General features: G+C 37.7%; 1 protein-coding gene across 1 annotated transcript in view; it reads right to left on the bottom strand.

Moving 5' to 3' along the window:
• LOC107563407 (astrotactin-2-like) overlaps window positions 1–25284 on the bottom strand; it is a 299199-nt gene that overhangs the window by 262594 nt on the left and 11321 nt on the right. The window contains exon 3 of the mRNA XM_016248278.1: window positions 22504–22903. Within this exon, the coding sequence (XP_016103764.1) occupies window positions 22504–22903 (400 nt within the window). The remainder of the gene's footprint in view (window positions 1–22503; window positions 22904–25284) is intronic.

Genomic DNA, 25284 nt, shown 5'->3' with positions numbered 1-25284 from the left:
GTAGCCATATGCGTGTGTGTGTGTGTGTGTGTTTTTTTCAGGTATTTGCGTGCCTGGTATTTAGCATATAGCTTAGTCAAATTCACAGTAAAAAAAAAAAATTAATTATTGCAATTTATAGAGAGATTGTGACTGCCCGGGAAACATTACAGCATATCAATAATGGAATGTATATATTGTATATGTTCTGCTGGAAACACCTACATATTTGCATCCAAATGAACTGTTGCACATAAGAATGGTGACAGTATCTACACTTACCAGTTGTGTTTTATCAAACCAGCTGATGAAAAACAACATGTCATCTGTAAAATCAAGTCAGAAAGCAGGAGCAATGTGATTCCTCAAGTCAATAGAAAGAATAGTTGGAAGGAAAACTCTGCACTATTGAATGAGTCGAGTTGAATTGAGTTGAGCTCGACCTCACAGATTATGCAGTCACTTTGAAAAGGTCACGCATGATATAGGCGGGATCATGACCAATTGTTTACAAAGCGAATGTGCAAAAAAAGTAAAACGGCCTTTACAAAAAATGGCAAAACAACGATGATGGACGATTTTGAAGTTGGAGAAAATGAGATGGAGTTTTTCACCCTAACCCACCTTTTTGAACCGGAGTACACAGTTGAAGAACTAACCACATGTGACCTTTCCAGTGTGAGAACGTAATGTGTGAAGTCACACATACACATTACAGAGCTAGTGCAAGACAAGCATTTGTAGTTAAAAAGTATATAAATTTATATTTTTTAAAGAAAATGACCAATCGTTACGCTAGATATTCCTTGGCTGGGATCGTGTAGAGCCCTTTGAAACTGCATTGAAACTGCAGTTTGGACCTTCAACCTGTTGGCCACCATTGAAGTCTACTATATGGAGAAAAATACTGGAACGTTTTCCTTAAAAAAACGTAATTTATTTGTGACTGAAGAAAGTTATTCTGGAAGTGAAATAACCCTTTAGTTATAGTGAACTGCAAATATTGTAAATACTTGATAAAATGTGTGTAATCAAGATGGTAAAAGACTGTAAAAAATGTTCCAATACTATATATATAGTGAACAACTTTAATGGAACATTTTAAGTAGTTAAAATGCTGTTTAATGTACAGACCTTGGAAGTAAAAATTGTCTTTGGAAAAAAAAAATCAGTTCTGGCAACCACAGCTGCTTTTCTCGGTGTGTGTGTGCACTGGTTTGAGTGGTTTATGGGGACACAAATTTGTATAATGGCATGGGTATGACAGGTATTGACTACGTTTACATGGACATCAGTAATCTAATTATTTACCTTATTCTAAAGAAGCCAATATTATGATTATGGTGTTTACATGAGTTGCTTTTTGAATATTCTTTTCATGTCCCTGTTTTACATGTTATAGTACATAGTTCGATTAATGGCATATGTCATTACGTCCCCACCTGACGCCATCCAACGTCCCCTCCAGAATTTCACGTATAAACATATAGTTCGTCTTCGTGATGATGCTATGTACAGTTTTTGGTGTTTCATTTTTAATTTTATGAAAGCTTCAAGTGCAGTTAATTATCTGTACGTGCATACAGATGATGGCAGTGTTGAAGCTATTTTATTTGCCGTCAAACGGTTGACCACTGTTGTATCCTGTCGCAAAATGCGGCGAAAAGTCTTACATAACGGTAATAATGTGATTAAGGTGTTTACATGTCTATACTGCACTTTAGTAATGTGACTAAAATAGGAATACTACACATGTCTTAATTCGATATCTGTTTACTTCAATTATGACTTTAGCTGGATTAAGGTAATCAAAAATGTATGTTTGTATGTTAGATTCTTAATCAGAGTATTGTCTTAATCGTGTTACAATCAGATTATTGTTGTCCATGTAAACGTACTCAGTGTGAAGGTGGTTTATGAGGACATTGCCTATGTGTGTGTGTAAATTTCGTACTACATTTTTTTTTTTACTGCAAATTAATCATATAAATTGTTCATATCATACAGGGTGTTGAAGCTATTTTATTTGCCGTCAAACGGTTGACCACTGTTGTATCCTGTCGCAAAATGCGGCGAAAAGTCCTACATAACGGTAATAATGTGATTAAGGTGTTTACATGTCTATACTGCACTTTAGTAATGTGACTAAAATAGGAATACTACACATGTCTTAATTCGATATCTGTTTACTTCAATTATGACTTTAGCTGGATTAAGGTAATCAAAAATGTATGTTTGCATGGTAGATTCTTAATCAGAGTATTGTCTTAATCGTGTTACAATCAGATTATTGTTGTCCATGTAAACGTACTCAGTGTGAAGGTGGTTTATGAGGACATTGCCTATGTGTGTGTGTAAATTTCGTACTACATTTTTTTTTTTTTACTGCAAATTAATCATATAAATTGTTCATATCATACAGATTGTTTGCTCTAGACATGTCATTTACTAAAACTCAGCTTACGTTGCAACCATACATTCATTAACGGTTTCACTGCCTGCATTTACATATCAATACCTATTCAGTATTCAGCAACTCAGATGTTATATTATTATATTAATGTAAGGGGACTTCTAATGTAAAAACACCATGCAAAATGCCAGTTGCATTTATTTTGTTGTTTAAAGGGGTCATATGATGATGCTAAAAATAACATTATTTTGTGTATTTGGTGTAATGAAATGTGTTATTGTTTCTCCTCTATGCCCCGCCTTTCTGAAACGCGTCGAGTTTTACAAAGCTCATCGGTCTGAAAAGCGAGGTGTGCTCTGATTGGCCAGCTATCCAGTGCGTTATGATTGGCCAAATACCTCAAGCGTGTGATGGAAATGTTACGCCCCTTACCACATTGTGATGATGCCCTGTCAGGCCGGAGCGATGATTCAAAAACATGAAAACACATTATAAACGAGGCATTCGTTTCGGGACATAATTATGTATTATAATGACTTGTACTGTCTTTTTATGTGTTGCGCTGCATCGCGCCGCATAAACATAAAACCATGTCTGCATTTGTTATCGGAGAAATTACAAACAACAAGCCCTACTCTACACTGCCCAAAAAACTCGCTTTAAATATATAAAATATAAAAACTCTTTAAATATAAAAAACGTACTTACAGTCTTTGAGTCAGAAAAGCTGGCATTGTAGTCTACTCTACCAGCCAGCATCAGTAAACAGTCCTCCATAAAATGTGCTGCACACATCTGAATATTTGGGTTGAACTGTTCTGGAACAGTGTTGTAAACACAACTTAACCACTGATTTCTAGTCGTGTCCATTTTTGGAAGGCCAAACAAAGTAGTTTTGCTTTCACAACGAAACACAGCGTCACACACGGCGGCATTGAGTGAGCAGAGGCCGGGGGATAAAGTGAGGAACAGGCGGTGGTCACAACGAATCACACAGCGCATTCACAACATGGTGGCGGCGGCAACAAAACTACAGCCAGAATAAAAGTTACGCCTTCTTTCTTTGCGTGAACATTTGGGTGGCGTTATGCAAATCTTCCCACATAGTGACGTAGATATGTGGGGGCGTGTTAGAACGAGCCGTTTTAGGTAGGTGTGGCTGACTCTTAAATTTTATAAAGAATATCTCTTTGGATTTGAGACTTTAGTCTTTGCAACTTTACAGATCTTCTTTATGCACCAAGAGCTTGTAACACTCCAAAGAGAAAGGAAAAACTGAAATCGCATCATATGACCCCTTTAAGGTATTTCACTGCACACATCCTCTCCATTCACAATGTCACACATTTGTACCACAGGGGTGAAACAATAATCACAGTCAAAAATCATGAAAGTAGGGCTCTAATCCCAAATGAATGATCACAGATGAGCAGATACAGCTGTGGTTTGATGTTCTCTGTCAAACACCAGCACACTCAACACAGCTGCATCCTCATCCACATCATAATGCAATAAACAGAAAGGCATTTGGCAACAGTTTGACTTTAATGATGTTGGAATTCTTTCAATTAGCCCGTGAATGCAGTCAGAAGACAATATCCTCGTGCCTTTTCCATCTGCACAGTTCCCTATCAAAGGCTACACTCGATGCTGTTTCATTAACACTGATAAGAACATTCTTCGTTCGACCAGTTGAGAAGCATGTATGGCAAACATGCCAAGAATTGGGATTAAAAAACCTTGATCAGTGATGTCATTGGAATGCGTACACCTGAGAGGTCGTAAATAGATGTGAAAGGGACACACCTTCTGGTTTCTGCTTTCAGGGACCGTATTGTGTGTGTGTGTGTGTGTGTGTATGCTTTGCACTCTGTGCTGCTTTGCAGTTTTTTGTTTGTTTTCAACAAAAAAAGAAGTAAAAGAAAGTTACATCATGGCTATGTTGAGGGATTCTGTGAAGAGATGCCTGCCTACTTTTTCAAAGCCCATCTCAGAGGATGACCCACATACCTTTTGCTTTGAGTGACTGTGGTATGAGCATGCTGCCCTCACATTCAAGGGAGATTGCAAGTACTGCGATGTCCTACCCATTTAAAGTGCTCCACATGCAGCTTGCTTTCTTTAAAGAGGAGCGAGCCGCCACTCCTTCATTAAGATCATGGGATTCACGCATTGATCTGGCGATCTTTCTCTCATGCTCTTACCAGATCAGGAGGTCCTCGTGCCCGGTTCCGATGTGCATGCTGGTACTTCTTTGGATCGGGCAGAAGACACCTCATCTCTTGCTACTGCAAAGATGGAGATCGAGAGTGCTATGTCGGGTTGCTCCTCTCACAAGGATAAAGTGTATAAGGACTTACTCAAGGTGGTGACTCGGGCAGTGGCCAGACCCCCAAGCTCTCAAAGCTAGATGACAGGTTCCTGTCAGGTGGCCAATGTGAAGAACCCCAGCGACAGATTCTCCTCTCTTTGCCAGTCTTCATGATGAGTTAACTCGTCCATGGAGTAAGCCATATTCATTCCATGTCTTTGAGCCCTCGCTCTCAGACTATCTCTCTCATGGAAGCGCATCATCGCTGAAGAAGCCAATACTCCCCACCAAGCCCTGCAGAGTAACATCCACACTGGTGGGAAAATAGTTCTAGGCAGCGGGTCAGGCTGGTGCTGCCCTGCACACCATGGCAGTTCTGTAGGCATACCAGGCTGACCTACTGAAAGATTTGAGCATGAGTGGGGGCATTGATGAGGAGGCATTTTCAGAACTTAGCTGGGCCACATATCTGCCTCTCCAGGTGACTAAGCAGACCCATGCCATTGGGTATTCTATGGCTGCTATGGTCACCACGGAGAGGCACCTGTGGTTGAACATCACGCGCATCAAGGACAGGGACCGGGTGTTCCTTCTTAATGCCCCTGTGTCACCTTCGGGCTTATTAGGTGACTCCGTTAATGCGGTCTTCAGTAGGTTCTGGGAGGCAAGAGGCACAAAGAAGTTTTTGTAAAGTTTCTTCCCCACCGTGCTCAAGTGTCATGGCTGACAGCCATCCAGTCCCAACCAGGTCTGGCTTCTCTGAGACGAGAAGCCCAGAAGGAGAGTGTGGCAAGTAATGTGCCTCCTCGCAGAGACTGTAGTAGAGAGATTGTAGTCATGGTTAATGAGTTCATCTATAGGTTAAAGAATAAAGGAAGTTCTGTTGTTTTCTACTTACCTTGTCATTACTTATGATCCCTGAGAGTGACTGCTCACCTAGCTACTACTAAATACAACAACTGGCGATGATGGCACATTTTCCCACACCTGCTCTGCTCCTGCCATGTGGTGCTAAACCTCTGTTATCCTTATGCACATGGAAAATAATCTAACTAAAAAACTACATGCTGGATATTAATATGTCTGAAGGCTCTTGGACTGATGCTCGCTGGTGTGCAGTTATTTTACATTGCCTGGGGATGGAAGGAGATTTGTAGCCTTTCTGGGTGGCTAGACCCCGATTTCTGAATGATGATTAAGATGTTAATGGCAGACGCTTTCCTCACAGGCAGGGGTGTGGTCTTAGATGGCTGTCCAGACCAAGAGATCTGGAGAAGTCATCTTTTCGCTTGGCACATCAATTGCCTCCAAATGATGGCTGTATTTCAGGCCCTGAAATACTTTCTCCAGCAGTTAAGGGGCTACCATGTCCTAGTGCAGGTGAAGAACACTGCGGTAGTGAGTTACATAAATCACCATGGCGGACTGCGTTCACTCCACCTGAACAGGCAAGCACAGCGAATTCTGCTTTGGACACAGGACAAGTTCCTGTCCCTCAGGGTAATTTATGTTATAGGCAATATGAATGTGTGAGTAGACTTGCTGTCCAGACAAGCTGTGACACACAGTAAATGGAAACTCCACCCCGAAGTAGTCAGTCAAATTTGGAAATATTTTTTGAAGCAGAGGTGGACCTCTTTGCTTGACAGAAGACAGCACAATGTCCCCCTACTTCTTTCTGACTTCTTTGGCACCACTGGGTCTGCACACAATGGTCTATACATTGCCCAGACTGCGTCTTTACACATTTCCCTAAATCACTCTGCTCCTGGGAGTCCTGGCGAAGGTCCGTCAACAAGATCCTCTTACTAATAAGTGCCTCGTTGGCTGACCAGAGTGTGATTCTCAGATCTTATATCACTCCTCAACAGTTTGCAGTGTGCAGTTCTTATCAGGGGAGATCTCCTATCTCAGGCACAGGGGACAGTACTTCATCCCTGGACCAAGCTCTGGAACCTTCATGTCTGGCCCCTTAAAGGGACCAACTAAGAGATGCTGGGCTACCAGTCGATGTAGTACAGACTATTCTAGTGCTAGGGCTCCTTCCACTAGAAAAAGCCATGCCCTCAGATGGCACATTTTGAAAAGTAGGTCTATGACACACCGTGCAGACCCAGTTCACTGTCAAATTGTTTCAATGCTGAAGTTCCTGCAATAAAATCTGTCCTTTCAGAGTCTATGTGGCCACCATTCCAGCTTGCCACACTCTGATTGATGGGGTCTCTGTAGGAAACCACTCTCTAGTAGCCCACTTAATTAGTGGCGCTAAGCAGTTGAGGCGGCCCACCACAGTGGCAGTCCCTTTGTGGGAATTAGCCTAGTGCTTGAGGGTCTAGTTGGGACCCCTTTGGAGTAGCTGCCAAGCTTCTGACTCCAAAGATGGTTTTACTCATGGTTGTTACTTCCCTAAAGAGAACTGGTGATTTTAAGGCTTTGCCAGTCTCGCCATCTTGCTTAGACTCTGCCCCTGTGGTCAAAGCTATTTTGCATCCTCTCCCTAATTATCTTCCTAAAGTTCCTTTCTCAACCATACATCTGGTACTTCTTGAAGACTTATGTCCCCCACCGTTCGCGACACCAGAGCAAGAAAGACTTCATGTACTGTGTCCAGTATGTGCTCTTCAGATTTACTGTCCAGAACAGATTTTCATATGCTATGGGGGCCGTAACTGGGTAGAGGGATGCTATTTCCCTATCTTATGAAGAGCGTAACCAAAAATTGCCTCTAAGAGTTAGAGCACATTCAACCAGGGGAGTTGCATCCTCTAAGGCTCTGGCAAGAGGTGTCCACTTGCACCAAGTGTGTGATGCGGTAGGCTGGTTCTATTCATACACATTCTTCAGATGCTATAGTTTGGATGTCCATGACCTTGAGCCAACATTCCAAAGTCATGTCTGAGACCTCTTCAATGTTTGTGTGACAAACTACACAACATTGAGTGGTCCAGACACTTTTGCAATGCTGCAGCATTGGTATTCCCATTCCCCTCAGCATTAATGAAATGCAGCAGAATGTAGCTTTTGATATGCCTTGGGTTACTTGACTGTAACCCTGTTCCCTGAAAAAGAGGAAACGAGATGTTGAGCCTCATTGCCAAACTGCAGGTGTGTTTGGACATCCCTTCAGACAAAGCTATAACCTGAAGATGTGTCCTTTTCATGTCAATTTATAACCACTTGGATGCACACATTCCAATGTCGTCACTGACCAGGGTTGTTTAAGCCAAATTCTTGCCGTGTTTACCATGCATGCTTCACAACCGGTCAAACGAAAAATGCTCTCATCAGCATTAATCAGGGAACAGGGTTACAGTTAAGTAACCCGAGACATTATCAGCAAAGAAAAGAGGAGCACAAGATGGAGAAAGCATTGGTTTGAATAGCTCCCTCCATCCTTTATTTCACTGCAAGGTCTGACTCATAAACAGGTCTCTTCAGGGTCATTTCACCGTAGCTCTACAGTGTGTACATGATTATTAGGAACGTTGATATTCTTATCATATTTTTTTCCAAGCACATTTTACCAATTCCAAACCACATCAATCTTAATAACTACTATTAATTGTGTATTTAACCATTTAAAAGTGATATATAATTGTCCATGAAGGCTGGAGGTGAAAAACTCTGCGTGCAGAATTATTAGGCGCATTTATTTTACAGATAAAATGAGCCAAAAATGAAATTTAACCCTCATATGGTCCTCATTTCCGGTTTACACTAACGGTCTTTGTGGTCAATATGACCCCAAAATTGATAGAGTAATTGTAAAAATATATATACATTTTTAATAATACAAATAATATATACTTTTTGTTGTTGTTGTTGTTTACTTCTCATCTATACATTAAAGCTGTGTTTTGGGAGATATGATGTACTTTTGTACCTAATTACCACAGAATTCCTCTACACCTTTAGCTTGCATGTAAAATATTACATTTTCATGAAAAAAAAAATCACTTAAATGATTATCTAAATTTGATTTAAGTTGTTTCTGGATATTGATCTAGGTGTAGAATTCTGCCATCTGCTGGTTAGAGAAAAAACTTGTAGAAATTACAGACTACTGAGAAATAAGTGAAATGACCATATACTGTATATCCAGCAGAGGCCCATAGAGATCCATTCATTTTTCTGGAAGTGGCTAGTTGCTCCTCTCACTACTTTTCTGATATATATATACATACATACATACATATATACATATATATATATATATATATATATATATATATATATATATATATATATATATAAATATTATAAAATACATTAAAAAACAGTATTTTTCTCAAAGGTTAGAATTTGTTTTTGTTGTTTGAGGTATTTTGAAGTGCCACATACATTTGCAGAAATGCCACACAAGTTGTCACTAAAACGTCATATTGACCCCAAGGACAGACTGAGGTTTAACTCAGACTGAAAAGTAAAAAATTATTAAATCCCCATGAGAAATATTCAAAACTAATGCAATACAGTTAAGGCATGACCACTGGACAGCAAAATGCTCATTGGGTTAATGGGGGAAAAAAAGAAAAGGAAAAAACCGGGTCGAGAAGAGAAGACACATGCTAACTGCAAAATAATTAAGAATTAAGGTGAATAATTAGGTGTACAACCAACAGGGACCATTTAGTCTCCAGCACCACCCTTTTCCAAAGAGATTTTTCTTGGGTAAAAAAATCCTAAAATATGACCTTCACTTAATGATGTTTTATTAACAAAGTTTGGGAGGAGCGCTTCAGATACTTAACCTAATTAACACAAGTGGAGCGCACTCAAGTTAATCAACACCAATAGGTATTAATACAGCTGAGTTACCTCTATCCATTGACGGTTTATCATCTCCTCACTTCGTGTTCTTAAAACACTTATACGGGGGGTATTCTAGGTTCGGGCCATTACCGAGCTCAAAGCCCTTCCCTGGACAGCACCATACTTCAGCTAATTATATGTAAGTGTGAACTCGTGAAAAATAAGAATAATATGCTGAAGTGTTGTGAAATGAATTATTTTGAATAATGGTCGTAACCAAACAGCTAATGGTATCCATTGACCTCCGTGTGAGTGTGTTTTTCCCCTCTCCATAATATGTAAGTCAATGGGGACTAACATCTGTTTAAAAAAAAAAAAACTTAAATCTTATTTTGTGTTCAACAGAAGAATTAAACTTACATTTTTGGAAAAATTTGAGGGTGCAAAAATGATGACCATGTTCTTTTTTTGGGGTAAACTATCATTAACGTTTAATTACAAACATTAAACGTTCAATGTTTGTAATTAAACGTTCAATGTTTAATTACAAACATTGAACGTTTAACTTAAAACATTTTAGAAATAAAACCTCCCATGAATGATGTATCAATAACATGTTTTTTTTTTGGTATTCTAGGTTCGGGCCATTACCGAGCTCAAAGCCCTTCCCTGGACAGCACCATACTTCAGCTAATTATATGTAAGTGTGAACTCGTGAAAAATAAGAATAATATGCTGAAGTGTTGTGAAATGAATTATTTTGAATAATGGTCGTAACCAAACAGCTAATGGTATCCATTGACCTCCGTGTGAGTGTGTTTTTCCCCTCTCCATAATATGTAAGTCAATGGGGACTAACATCTTTAAAAAAAAAAAAAAACTTAAATCTTATTTTGTGTTCAACAGAAGAATTAAACTTACATTTTTGGAAAAATTTGAGGGTGCAAAAATGATGACCATGTTCTTTTTTGGGGTAAACTATCATTAACGTTTAATTACAAACATTGAACGTTTAACTTAAAACATTTTAGAAATAAAACCTCCCATGAATGATGTATCAATAACATGTTTTTTTTTTATGGATAGAAGTGGCTGGAAGACCTGCCAAGAGAGCATTGCAATAGTCTAGCCTGGACAGAACAAGAGCTTGAACGAGGAGTTGTGTTGCATGTTCTGAAAGAAAGGACCTGATCTTCCTAATGTTGTATAAAGCGAATATGCAGGACCGGGCAGTTTTAGAAATGTGGTCTGAGAAATTCAGCTTATCATCAATCACAACTCCAAGATTTCTAGCTGCTTTTGAAGGAGTTATGGTTGATGAGCCTAACTGGATGGTGAAATTCTGATAAAGTGATGGGTTTGTTGAAACCACAAGCAGTTCTGTCTTAGCCAGGTTGAGTTGAAGGTGATGGTCCGTCATCCAACAAGAAATGTCTGTTAGACATGCTGAGATGCGAGCAGCTATCGTCGGATCATCAGGATGGAATGAGTGGTAGAGTTGAGTGTCATCTATATAATGCCTGTATGTTCGCTCTGTCATTTCCATGCCACTTATGTTTTAACATAGTAGCCTACATTGCTAGGCAACGCCTTTTTTGAAACCACAAGCAGTTCTGTCTTAGCCAGGTTGAGTTGAAGGTGATGGTCCGTCATCCAACAAGAAATGTCTGTTAGACATGCTGAGATGCGAGCAGCTATCGTCGGATCATCAGGATGGAATGAGTGGTAGATGAGTGGAATGAGCCTGTATGTTCGCTCTGTCATTTCCATGCCACTTATGTTTTAACATAGTAGCCTACATTGCTAGGCAACGCCTTTCACTCACTGAATTATCGGTTATCAGTTTCATAAATAAAGACAAAATGAGTAAAAGAAGGAGATTTATGAATGCTGAAGAGGTATAAGAATCAATAAATGCCATGAGCGATGGACAGTCTGATGGTGGGGAGATAAGTAAAGCGTCTGTCGGCTCAGCATCTGACGGCGATCAATATGTCATATTTAGACATTTTGTCCTAACGTTACTCATAACTTTTCAAAATTTTGATTAATTATTTAATTTGTGTTTTGCCATTTCTATCATTTATTGTTCGCTTCTGCGTTGCTATTTATTCTAGTCTGCCTGTTTCCTGAAGAAGAAAAAAATCCGATCTGATGTAGGCTTTTTTTCCCCCCCGAAGTTTATTGGTATTCTTCTTGTATAATTCAAATTATAAATGATAAAACTAAACAAATTAATAATTAATTAGGTGAAGCTGTGCGCTTGAATTTGTCATTGCATCATCCTATGCAATGGGGTGAATTGTTATTGCTCATTATTGTCTATAGGCTATTTTAGTCATTTAAATAACATAGGTTATCTTAATATATTGATTAATGACATTGTATTATAATAGCCTATTACACCACCCAAATATGTATTTACTTCCTTCTAATTCTCATTGTCAGTGCAGGCTTGTTTAGCTTAATATTGACCATTATGAAAAGTGACTAGTGTAGCCTGCATAAAAAAGCATTGAACATAAAACAACAGGACACAAATATAGTTGAGGACTAGATATAATAATTTCATGACTCTAGACACTTCTTTGTGAAGACAGTAGCATAATACAGTGAAATAATATGTTCTTTAGCCATTCAAAAACAGCTGTCATGTGCGTGCCCTGGCGGTTCTAGTGTTAAACAGTGTGTGTGGTTATTGGACACCACTGTCACTCTCGAAACAGAACAAAAGCTTATTTAGCACTCAGACAGGACTGACTAGCAAGTGTGTCAAGTGAGAAACTTCAGAACGGTGTACAGTAAGACTTTTGGACCAAAAAAAAAAAAATCTCTTGGATTACAATTTGCAACTAGACAGATGTCCTGTTACTTCTTCTAGAGTCAAACATCTGGGTGTTATATAAGACAGCAACTTGTCTTTTGAATTGTGCGTGCCCTGGCGGTTCTAGTGTTAAACAGTGTGTGTGGTTATTGGACACCACTGTCACTCTCGAAACAGAACAAAAGCTTATTTAGCACTCAGACAGGACTGACTAGCAAGTGTGTCAAGTGAGAAACTTCAGAACGGTGTACAGTAAGACTTTTGGACCAAAAAAAATAAATATCTTGGATTACAATTTGCAACTAGACAGATGTACTGTTACTTCTTCTAGAGTCAAACATCTGGGTGTTATATAAGACAGCAACTTGTCTTTTGAATATCATATTTTCCATGTTACAAAAACAGCATTCTTCCATCTTAGAAACATTGCTAAGCTACAAAATATGTTACCTGTTTCGGATGCAGAAAAGCTAGTTCATGCATTCCTGACCTCTAGACTGGACTATTGTAATGCACTGCTAGGTGGTTGTCCTGCATCTTCAATAAACAAGCTACAGGTAGTCCAAAATGCAGCGGCTAGAGTCCTTACCAGGTCAAGAAAATACGATCATATTACCCCAATTTTACAGTCTCTGCACTGGATACCTCTTAAGTTCCGTATCAGTTACAAAATATTATTACTTACCTACAAGGCCCTTGATGGTTTAACTCCTGTGCACCTAACGTCTTCTACCACGCTACAATCCATCACGCTCCCTAAGGTCATAAAACTCTGGACTTTTGGTAGTACCTAGGGTAGCAAATTCCACTAAAGGAGTAGAGCTTTTTCACATTTGGCTCCAAAACTCTGGAATAGCCTTCCATATAACGTGTGGGGTTCAGACACACTCTCTCTGTTTAAACCTAGATTAAAGAAACATATCTTTGGCCAAGAATTAAAATAATGCATTTCATAATCTTGTACTGCAGTTATATCTGATCAAATGCACATTATTATTCTTTAGCTTGGGTTGAACAAATATTTTTTGCTTAGTTGGAACAGCAGCTACGCTAATTATGTCTCTATTTGTTTCTCTGTTTCTGCCACTGATTCTGATTGATATATATACACATACATATATATATATATATATATATATATGAAACATATGAAAATGACTTCAGTACTAGTTATTAGTTATAGTTATTTGAATACATGTAGGCAACTACTTACAATACAAAAAGTATAAAATACACTTTTTTATTACATTGTATGTATGTAATTGTTTGTTTGTTTGTTTTAGTTTTTAGTTAACTCAATTTGAGAAATTGTTAGATATCTTCGGAAATTTAAGGGAAGACCAGAAACGTGTGTCCTTTTCTCAGGAGTAAAATCTAAGCATGAAATTTCAACAAACGTCTGCATTTGCTCAACAGTTCACATCACTGCTATCTGGAAGAAAGATCGGAGATATAACCCATTTGCCGATTTTTCTTTCCTAAGGGAAAGAAGTTTCCTTTAAATTGAAGTATGCTATTTTTGCATCTGTAGAATCACGGAATTGCATAAATAATTTCTTGAACAATCTTGAACGGCTTAATGTGCACTGCTTATGACATACAGCAACAGAACAATAGTTTTCAGCACTTCAGAACTGTCTAATGGTGAAAATGCCATAACTATGTACAGTCTGTGACCGTTGACCTTTTGCTTTAACCATACCACAGCTGCCCAGCAACAGGTGTCACGTGCCAGACTAATAATAATTTGAACCTGCAGAAGTTCTCAGCGAGAGCAGCCTGCAGATAAATTCAGAGCAGAAAGCGAATGTGGGAAGGAAGTCGTCACAGGTAATTGATAAAGAGCTGGAGGAGGATTGATGCTCTGTGTGTGTACCATATTTAAAGCAGGAGAGCGAACAGGATAATGTTGTGAGAGTATATCTGTGTTGCATCTTCCATGTAAAACACGTCCATTCATCTGTCATTTAAAGGCAGCTGTCAGTGGTTTCTGGCTTCCAGCTATGCTGCAGAGCCGCAGCGGAAAGAATTTATTTCTAAAGTGATTGTCGGTGGAAGGCTAATCTGTCTGTGGCAAACACAAGTGAGACACAAGCGCTGTGACAGAGGCGTCCACATGCTTAAACAGAGCCAAACAAACACTTGCCTACATATATATATATATATAATATATATATACACACCAACACAGAGGGATTAAAGCATTCATGAGTGGCACTTTCATTGAGAGAAAGCAATAAATAAAACTTCTGCACAGTCAGCCAGACATGGGTGAGTGTTTACACCATGATTTTGCAAAAGCTGGGAATTATTTGAAATTTAGTTTCATTTGGTCATCAAGTTCCCTGAACTTAATCATGTCACTACATTAGTTTCTTGCAAATAAATTAAGTATGAGAGTGCTGAGGGAATACATTGGCGTCATTGAAGACTGGAGTAATTAAGCAGAAAGTTCAGCTTTGATCATTGCAAAAAATTACATTTTACAATATATTCACTAAGAAAACAGTTATTTTAAATTGTATTAATATTTAAAAATATTCCTGTTTTTACATTTAAATACCATAATTTCATTAACTCATATAATGTTAATATACAAACCTATTGAAGTACTGAAATCTGTTTTGTACCTTTGTAATACACTGATAACCACCAAAAGCAGGCGGTGATGAGAAAGTCACATGATGAACCAAAGCCCATCACAAGCAGCTTTGAAATATTAACATATATAGAAGATGCACAGTGTCATTCACATGAACACTAAACACCATCATGGTGACACACATGAAACAGAAATAATGCAATAAAAATAATTTAACAACATTAGATGCAAAGTACAAAACTGATAAGATAAAAACACTTAAAAAAAACAACAACAGGGAATTCTGGGAATTTCCATTTATGGTTATTCACTGTAAATTATACATTATTTTTCTTCCAAAAACAGTATACTATCGTAAAATTGAATGCAATGTCCAATACAGTTTTTCACCATATAGCTATACACTGTAAAAAGTAATCACTGAATCTACTTAAGAAAAGCGAGGAAACATAACTGATTTTTACAAATTTGTTGAATTTACTTAATTACACAGTGCTATGTGAACTTTCAGGTGGATGCAATAGTTAAACTAAACAACTTTAGTAAACAGTACTTAAGAGCATCTAGTTTGTTGGATTTAAAACTATTTTGCGCTTGAAATGGCTGCAATTATTGTTGCTGGAGGAGGCACCACAGAGAACAGAGAGTGCCTGGTAGAAGGGAGAGGATTTTTTCCACACATTTTAATTTATTTTGAATGCCAGAGAAACACATTATCCAAACATATAGTTTGCCAGGACATGTTATATTTAATTTGCTTCAGGAAATAAAAGACGACTTGGAACACCCAACTAGGAGTCACACAATATCAGGTTTATCAAAAGACCTGATTTTTGGCCTCTGGTTATTTTCAATGTACTGTGGCTTCTTTATTTCTTTATTCTTTATTTGCAACTACGCTAGTTTGCACTGCGCTTGGTATATTGCGTTGGTCCATATGTAAATTAGATGTTGCATCTGTGCTCTCACGCTATTTTGCCATGCATAGCAAAACTGTCCCGTTATCTCATAATTTGTCCTTTTATGCCATCCTTTCAACTTTGTATCTCTTAATTTTGACGTGTCACAACTATGGCTTTTTATCTCATAATTCAGATTTTTTGCCATACAGTAACTGACGTTTTTTTGCTTTGTTTAAGGCAGATTATTTTTCTTATTTTTCACATATATGCTTCAAATAAATTAAAGAAAAACCTGCCAGTGACACAAAGCACACTTATATTTAACATATATATATTCTCTACAAAAAGAGGCCTTAAAGTATTACACATTTTTGCTTATCATTGAATTATTTTTTTCTGTAAAACAAGGAAGGACATGTTATATTTAATTTGCTTCAGGAAATAAAAGACGACTTGGAACACCCAACTAGGAGTCACACAATATCAGGTTTATCAAAAGACCTGATTTTTGGCCTCTGGTTATTTTCAATGTACTGTGGCTTCTTTATTTCTTTATTCTTTATTTGCAACTACGCTAGTTTGCACTGCGCTTGGTATATTGCGTTGGTCCATATGTAAATTAGATGTTGCATCTGTGCTCTCACGCTATTTTGCCATGCATAGCAAAACTGTCCCGTTATCTCATAATTTGTCCTTTTATGCCATCCTTTCAACTTTGTATCTCTTAATTTTGACTTGTCACAACTATGGCTTTTTATCTCATAATTCTGACTTTTTGCCATACAGTAACTGACGTTTTTTTGCTTTGTTTAAGGCAGATTATTTTTCTTATTTTTCACATATATGCTTCAAATAAATTAAAGAAAAACCTGCCAGTGACACAAAGCACACTTATATTTAATATATATATTCTCTACAAAAAGAGGCCTTAAAGTATTACACATTTTTGCTTATCATTGAATTATTTTTTTCTGTAAAACAAGGGAAAAAAAGATCACTGACAATTTGTTTTGCATGTATGAGTTTTAACACCTCATATTTGAGAAACAGTGTTCATACGGATATCAGTGTTTGCCGTATGTGTGTGCGAAAAGCCCTCATGTCTCTATCTAATAAAAGTGAGGTGTGTTTTTGTGTTTGACACCCTGAGCACATCCAGAGCTTACAAAGCCCCAAACAGCCCTACCTGCAGAACAACACAGCAAAACACACACACAAACACACAGGACATGAGTATCTGTCTGACCAGAATGAGGGTGAGAGCAAAGGCCATCACTTCCTCTCAGAAAGACCCGAGGTCTCATTTCAGCTCTCCTCTCCGCTGGTCCCTTCTCACAGCGGTTAACACATATCTGATGCTGTCACTGTAAACGGCTACTGAACCCTGAAACAAGGCCAGTATTTCCACACAGGACATCTGCTATCGGATCCATCCAGCGGTGCCCCCTGCCCGTGTCGCCAGTTTCAGAGGATTTAGAGCAACCGGGAGGGGGTTCCTTCTGCTGGGCGACTCTGTATTAAAGACCCCAGGCTGTTCTGATCCTTACAGGAAGTTCAAGGTCCCGGTATGGAACAAGCTAAAGGCAGGGGGTAGATTTCCTACAGGAATGCCAACAAATATAAACAAAAAAGACATACAGTCAGATATACAGAAAAACGCTTAACTGTTCAGTATATATATATTTTTTACCATTCAGATGAAAAAAACAAAACAAAAAAACAACCCGAACAACATCAGAGGGTTAAGCGTGTTTCTGTATATCTGAATGTATGTCTTTCTTGTTTATATTTGTTGGCATTTCTATGGAAAATCTACACCCTGCCTTTAGCTTGTTCCATACCGGGACATTGAACTTCCTGTAAGGACGTTTTAAATCATGGATATGATTTCAAAAATAAAATAATAGTCACACTTGACTCACGTCAAAAATGTCAGCAAATTTCATCTAGTGGAAATATTTGGTACTGCACCCAAACAAAATATTGCTGAAAATTAATTTTTGAGAAATCAACTTCAAACTTGGAACACAGCTTGTTAATGGTTAATTGTTAATGATTAATGATTTGATTTGAGAGAAATGTTATGTTTTAGAGTAAAACATGTTTTGGAAAATATATATATCATACACAATTTACAAAAGTAGATATTTTTTATAATAATAAACTGTATTTTCAAGTTTATGCCCAAGAAGTGGTTAACAGGTAATAAATGGACCATAACTATTACATAAATATAATGTAAAAATGTAAAATGTGTAATTAACACTAACCCTAATGTTTACCAAATTATAATATGAAATGTTACCTTACCATTAAAAAAATTAATAAATAAATAAAAACTGTGTGTTTTAAGCATTTAGAGAATATACAAAAAAAAATAAATAAATGAAATCAACTTCAAACTTGGAACACAGCTTGTTAATGGTTAATTGTTAATGATTAATGATTTGATTTGAGAGAAATGTTATGTTTTAGAGTAAAACATGTTTTGGAAAATATATATATCATACACAATTTACAAAAGTAGATATTTTTTATAATAATAAACTGTATTTTCAAGTTTATGCCCAAGAAGTGGTTAACAGGTAATAAATGGACCATAACTATTACATAAATATAATGTAAAAATGTAAAATGTGTAATTAACACTAACCCTAATGTTTACCAAATTATAATATGAAATGTTACCTTACCATTAAAAAAAATTAATAAATAAATAAAAACTGTGTGTTTTAAGCATTTAGAGAATATACAAAAAAAAAAAAAAAAAATTTTTTTTTTACTTAATGGGAATGTTAGCAAAACGTCCTAAGGATATATTTTTGCTAACTAAGCACCCCCTTTTTTTCTCTCTCTCTCTCTCCAGAGGACGCTGTGTTTGTTTTCATGAAGCACAACATTTCCAAGATCAAGACATGCATTCGTTTAGTCGTTGTTTTTCAGGCAAAGCATATGCACACACACACACACTGAGCACATCTTCATCTCAATGTTGTCAGTGGTGCTCTCCCTCTATTTCTCTATCTCTCTCTCTATCTCTCTCTCTCTCTCTTTGATGAACGGTAAATATGATTTGATGGTAATTGTGGTCTTTGCCTCATGCGCAGTGAGAGGTTGACGACCCATCGCAGCGTTCAGGAACATTTAATTTAACAGGCCGGCCGTCTGCCTGCAGACCATAGAGCCGAGCAGGAGAACAAGAAGACAGCCTTCATTTGTTCAGCTGGGTAAAATATTTACATGACTTGGCAAACTTTTCTCTATTATTTGCTGTTATTTCACTCACCGTTGGGTCGTTTTTCATAAAACTGGTCCCCTGAACTGTTTACAATCCAAAACAATTCAGTTTATTGGCAACTAAAATTAGGTTAAAATGTATATGAATGAATTGAAAATGTATGAATGCAGCTGTAAGCGACATCACTTCCTCTCCAGCCGTGAAATGACTGACAGTGAAGCTCGATTATTCCGGGATAAAACTCACTGGACAGACTCATATCCCACATAATCAATTATGCAGAAGTGAAGCTGTGAACAGCCAAATGACTCCCCTCTGTCCGCAGAGAGAAGCCCCCTCTCTGACTGAGCTGACCGCATTACACTAGTGTGGCATGTCCATTTATTGTTCAGTGGACAATAATTTATGTGCAGTGATTAACTGAAGGCTGACTTTATGAAAGCAGAAATATTGTCACTCTCATGAGGGGCCAACAAAACACAAACAGACCACCACTTTAGTTTTTGTTCCATATTACAAGAAAAAAATTATATACAAATTTTATAAAAATAAAAACTGGGTACGTTATGGTGGGTGTTGCAGCATATACAGAAGGGTTGTATGCCAAAATGTACTATTTAGCATTATATAGCGACAAATCTCAACCTCAAAGTAAAAAATCTGCCTTTATATATTGTCTAAAAATGCAAAATAGGCTTTTAGCCATTAATCTGTTTCATATCCATTGTGAAAAAGAAGTACACTTTAGCATGCTTTTAAGCACAACTTAGATAAATAATATACTTAAGTGTTAACTAACTGTTTTCAGACAGTGTGGTTAAATGAAAAAGTGCTATAGTAGGACTTAAATACATCTATATGTGTGATGTTATAAATTGAATGTCTTTGGAATATGGTTAAAGTACTGCTAGATGTACTGACAAGCATTTATGGAAATCTAAAATGTACTTTAATACAATTTCTAATGAAACGTGTATGTCATGTGTATGATGAAGTAAACAAAAACATTTAAAATGTGTTATTCAATATTACATTTAAAGTTAACATCACTGTTAAAATTGTAATACAATACTTGTGCTTCAATTAGTCAACACATGTTTGTAAAATGCAAAAAAATGTATTTAAAACATGATTATTAAAAAAAAAGTATCAGTAATTCTTGTGAAAGTGAACTTAGAAGTGTACGAGGAAACAGTGTTTTAGGAAACAGTAATGAAAGCGTATTATCTACAATTTTTAATTTTATTATGAAGATTTGAATTACTCTGCAATTGCACATTCAAACACATGTTGTTCAACATGTTGTTGTTTTTTACTATTTATGTGCTGTAAGAAATTAGAGGAGCATTTACAAAGGGCTCATTACTGTGCTATTTGTCCAAATAAAGCAAAAAAAAAAAAAAAAAACTGCTCCAACGCGATTTGTTGATCTGATTTATTTTTCCAGATTTAGGGACACATTTGTATGTATGGTCCCCACCTATATATTACGCTGAATTAATTGGAATAATAATGAAAGCTGGAGAGCTGGATCCAATATGGAAGTCCCGGAGCAAGTGTGGGCCTGACGCCAGGAAAATGTGCTTCATTATTTATTCAGCCTTTACCTCCTTCTGTTTGTCAACATCACTCAGATGGATCCTCATCCTTCATCCACAGACACGCGCCAATATCAGCGCCACAGGCTCCAGACTGCAAGAGCCAATTAAATTGTGCTGCACACTTATATAAAGTAAACAACAGATCTTATCCAAAACATTACATTATTGACTATGCATTAATGCAAGAATACAAATACAATGCTTGTCCTTCACTTAAATCCAGGTGCATCTGTGGGCAATTAGAGACACACACAGAACAACACACGCAGTAAGACAAATCCTGCTCAATTTACAGTGAAAAACTGCCAGCTTTGCGACGAGAAATTCACAATGTTTCAGGAATTATAAGAAGGCACCTGTGTATTGGATATTGGGAATGTTTATGTTAATATTAATGTAGGCTAATAATGTATTTTAACAATTAAAATCTGTTTTGTACCTTACAATAAATGGATAAGCATTATAACAATACAGGTGGTTAATTAAAATATTATAATTAAAGTTCAGCAACAACGGCCTTTCCAAGAACTGGCTAATAAAAATGTACAGACAGCACAAAGACAAAAACACCCTTAGGGTAACAGAGATGACACTAAAATAACACAATAAACATTAGCTCAACAACATTATAAAACAAGTAAAAAGTAACTATTAAACATAACTATTGAAAGCAAATGTAAAGTCAGAGATTCCTGCAAATGCATTTTTCACTAATAAATGGTGGGGGATAAGCATATATTATCTTAAAATATAATACTTATTTTCATCCTGATTTATGTATTCATTCATTCATTTATTCACTCATTCATTTATTATGAATGTTGTGTTAACTAATTAACATGACTTCATTGTAGCAATTTACCAGCTGCCATACAGGCTTACAGAAACAGAAATAACAATTTCAGACCCTCCTTAAATAACACATCATCATATTTCTACATCTCTTCTATCTTAGGATTGATTAATTCAGCAGTTGCTGAGGTCACCCATTGATAAATTGAGAATATTTAACTGTTTAAAATTCACAAGAAAAGCTCATTTCATACTTGAAACCAGTGTAGAGTTGAAGGCGTTACCCCATCAATGTGACCTTTCAACCATTTGTGATCTACTTAACATGAGGCCAGATTTGATGATTCAAGCACCCTCATCAGCCCTCAGTCTTTTTTTTTTTCTTCCCCCAATGACACTGAGGACTCTGTTATGAATTACAGTGCATCAAGACAGTAATCATAACTAATGACTAAATAAAATGCAAAATGCATTTAATCTATGTTGTTAAGCAACTCATATGTCTCTGTTACTGACAAATCAAACTGGGTACAATTCTCGGAAGCAGAGAAATTTATAAACAAGACAAATAATGTTTTTTTGTACAGTAATAAATTAATGTTTTGCTTTATCATAAAAAATATCACTGCAGGCTAACTATTAAATGGGGCATTCTATACTTACTGAACACAGAGACCAAATGGATAAAACAATATGCATATATTATTAAATGAATGAACAAACGAACGGTAGATCTTGAAAGCACTATTCAAAAACAAAGACAGAACTTGTTAAGTCCATATTGAATATACGTCTTGTAATCAGACACTTTGGCCTTGACTGTTCTCTCCTGGGATGGAAATCTAACCGACTCATCACCTAAGAGTCAATGGCTCTCTCTCTCCTGCCTGGTTCTCTCAGTCTATGTCTTACAATGAATTCAGGTCAATGGCTATAATTAGCCTATGGTTGGCAGGTGACTTCACATCAACCCCCTAGATATGCTCAAATCAGATCTAAACATCTCAACTGTCCACATGTATTCTCATAAATATACCTTTTGTAACTTATATACAACAGACAGTGCCACAGTAATGATGAAGCTCTCACCTCTCTTATCCAGACTGTGTTTGTGGTTCACCTCTCCCATCCCTTTCCCAAAGCTATTCACGCTGTGGGTCCCCTGGCTGCACAAGTCATCTTCTAGATGTGCTTTCCCATCTAGCAGATGTCCAGGCTGCTCGTCCTCTTCACAGTCACAGTCGTCGAGGATGGGTGTCTCACGGATAGGCATACCGATGACGGAGCTGTGCTGGAGGGGTCTGGGCCCACGGAAGCTGTCCCTGCTCTGCGGAGGACCCAAAAGAACAGAAGGGATGTAGTGAATCTCATGTGTGGCCTCAGTGCTTGCACTCTTCTGAGGGGCACGTCGACGCCTGCACCAGCGCTGACGGGTGTAGAGTACCAGCGTGAAGAGTAGGATAAGTAACAGGAGAGCAATCAGACCACCCTGGAAGAGAAAGGACGAGAGAGAAACATCAGAATTCCAAATTTCCCCACCATGAACTATTCTAAAATTACAACCATTTCAACAATGAACTAACTGCTCAAGACTCTATGAGGAGACACCAATCTGAAAATTGATGGGAGCATTCCAGGAGGCTGTAGGACAGGGGTGACTAATCCTGCTCCTAGAGGACTCCTACCCCCGGTTTCACAGATAAGGCTTAAGGCTAGTCCCAGACTAAAATGCATGTTTGAGCTGTCTCAACTGAAAATATCTTGCACTTAAAAATATGTCAGTGCCATTTTTCTGTCTTAAGATGCACAACTGTAACATTTTCTTCTAAGGCATTTTTTTATAAAAGCTGCTTAAATATCTTAATTTAACTAAGTCCTAGTCCTGGCTTAAGTTAAGGCCCGTTTGTGAAACTGGGCCCTTGAGTTTATCTCCAACCTGCCCCAACACACTTGCCAGGAAGTTTCTAGAAATCCCAAAGACCTTAATTTGCTGGTTCAGGTGTGCTTTAATAGGGTTATAAACAAACTCTGAAGGTTAGTGGTCACCAGGATTTTCCATAAAGCAGGTGCTCCTAAATCAACATAGTTTTTCTTGGACCTGGAACAACACTGCTGTCCTAACCCGAACTCAACCCAAACCCTAACCAATAATTACCTCTGAAATCAGAGGGTACAGATAGGTTGACAAGAATGTTGTTGAAGTCCTATGCCCAGGTTTCTAAACTTGCTCCTGTAGGGTCACTATCCTGTAGAGTATAGCTCCAACACTAATTCAACACACCTGAATCTCTGTATTGCTAGGCTTGTTCAAGATGCATTAGCGTTGCGCAGACCGATCGGCGTATGACACCAAAGTACCTCGAGAGCGAATGGAGAGCAGGCGACTCTTTATTATTTTGAATTGCTCTTGCTCTCTGATGTCATATGCCGATCGGTCTGCGCAACGCTGATGCATCTCAAACAAGCTTAATGTCTTTAAACTCACTAGAATTTTCTAGGCAAGTTTGTTGGAGTTGGTTAGAGCTAAAATCTTTAGGAACCCAGTTATACTTGAACAGGGGTGCCCATTCCTGTTTCTGGAGGTCAATGTCATGCAATGTTTAGGTATGACATCAATAAAATACACCTGTACCATGTAACCAAGTCTTGAAGAGTGCTGGAAATTTCCATACAGGTGTGTTGGTGCAAGTTGGAACTAAACTCAACAAGACGTTGGCCCTCCGGGAGCAGGACTGGGCACCCACAAATAAGAAGAGGGGTGTCCAAACCTGCTACTGAATGACCACTGTCCTGTAGAGTTTAGCAGTAAGCTGCACAAACACACTTGCCTGGAAGTTTCTAGTAATCATGTAGACCTTGATTAGCTGGTTCAAGTTTGTTTAATTAGGATTAGGCAGGACAGTGACCCTTCAAGAGCAGTATTGGACACCCAGAAAAGGAATGTTCATCTGTGACAATGTCCTACTTGATCAACCTGTTGATATTCATGCTAGCAAGCTAATTTTGTCAGATTTTATAGTGATTTGACATGTGAAAGTTAGTAAACTTTCCGAGGTGTTGGTATTTCCCCATGCATGTAAATAGAAGCTGTAGTAGCCTGATTAGTAGTTGCCGTTGACCATCAATTGAACTGTCATGCTTTAGCGTGACTACGTCTTTCTTGATAGGTAAGCAAGGGGCATATAATTAAGAATGTATTTGGTAAACTACAGTAATACATGATGCATGGCCACAGACTTCAAACGTTGCTCTTGTTTCACTGTCTTGTAAGGAGCCACTGAGCTTTGCTTGTTACTTCTCCAGCTCGAGTGTCTGGCCTAAAGGTACAATACACATAAAACAGCTGAAGATTCATTGCTGCATGGTTTGTCTCATTTCATGGCGTGTCAGGGACATCAAAGATTTCCTCTCTCTTGAGCCGTTTGTGTGTAATACTCTTAAATCTGCAGTTTTGTTCAAAAAAGAGTGGTACTGAGCTGACAGATAAAGTGAACAGCATAATATTTTTAATTAGCCTAAACATGAAACATTATTTGAAACAATGACATGAATACTAAGTGATACTGCATTCTGTTCTGTGTCATGTATTTCCATGAGAGTTCCTCTCAAAACCAGTGTGATTTGGAATTGTATATAAAATGTTATTGCTCAGAGAATGCTTTATATATATATATATATATATATATATATATACACACATGTATCATACATTACAACCAAGACCCATGACTCCACAAACACTCCTATGGGGGTATCAGGGCCCGTTCAATGGCCCAGGGCACAAAACTGACTTTTGAGGTTAATATATTGCTAGTGCTGGTGGAAAGAAAATCCCTCTGAGCTCATTTTGAGACACTGAGATCTTCAGCA

Source organism: Sinocyclocheilus grahami, unplaced genomic scaffold (assembly GCF_001515645.1).
Source record: "Sinocyclocheilus grahami isolate Dianchi unplaced genomic scaffold, SAMN03320097.WGS_v1.1 scaffold873.1, whole genome shotgun sequence".
Classification (NCBI taxonomy): Eukaryota; Metazoa; Chordata; class Actinopteri; order Cypriniformes; family Cyprinidae; genus Sinocyclocheilus; species Sinocyclocheilus grahami.
Note: the sequence above shows the minus strand (reverse complement) of the source record. Positions and strands in the feature narration are given on the sequence as shown.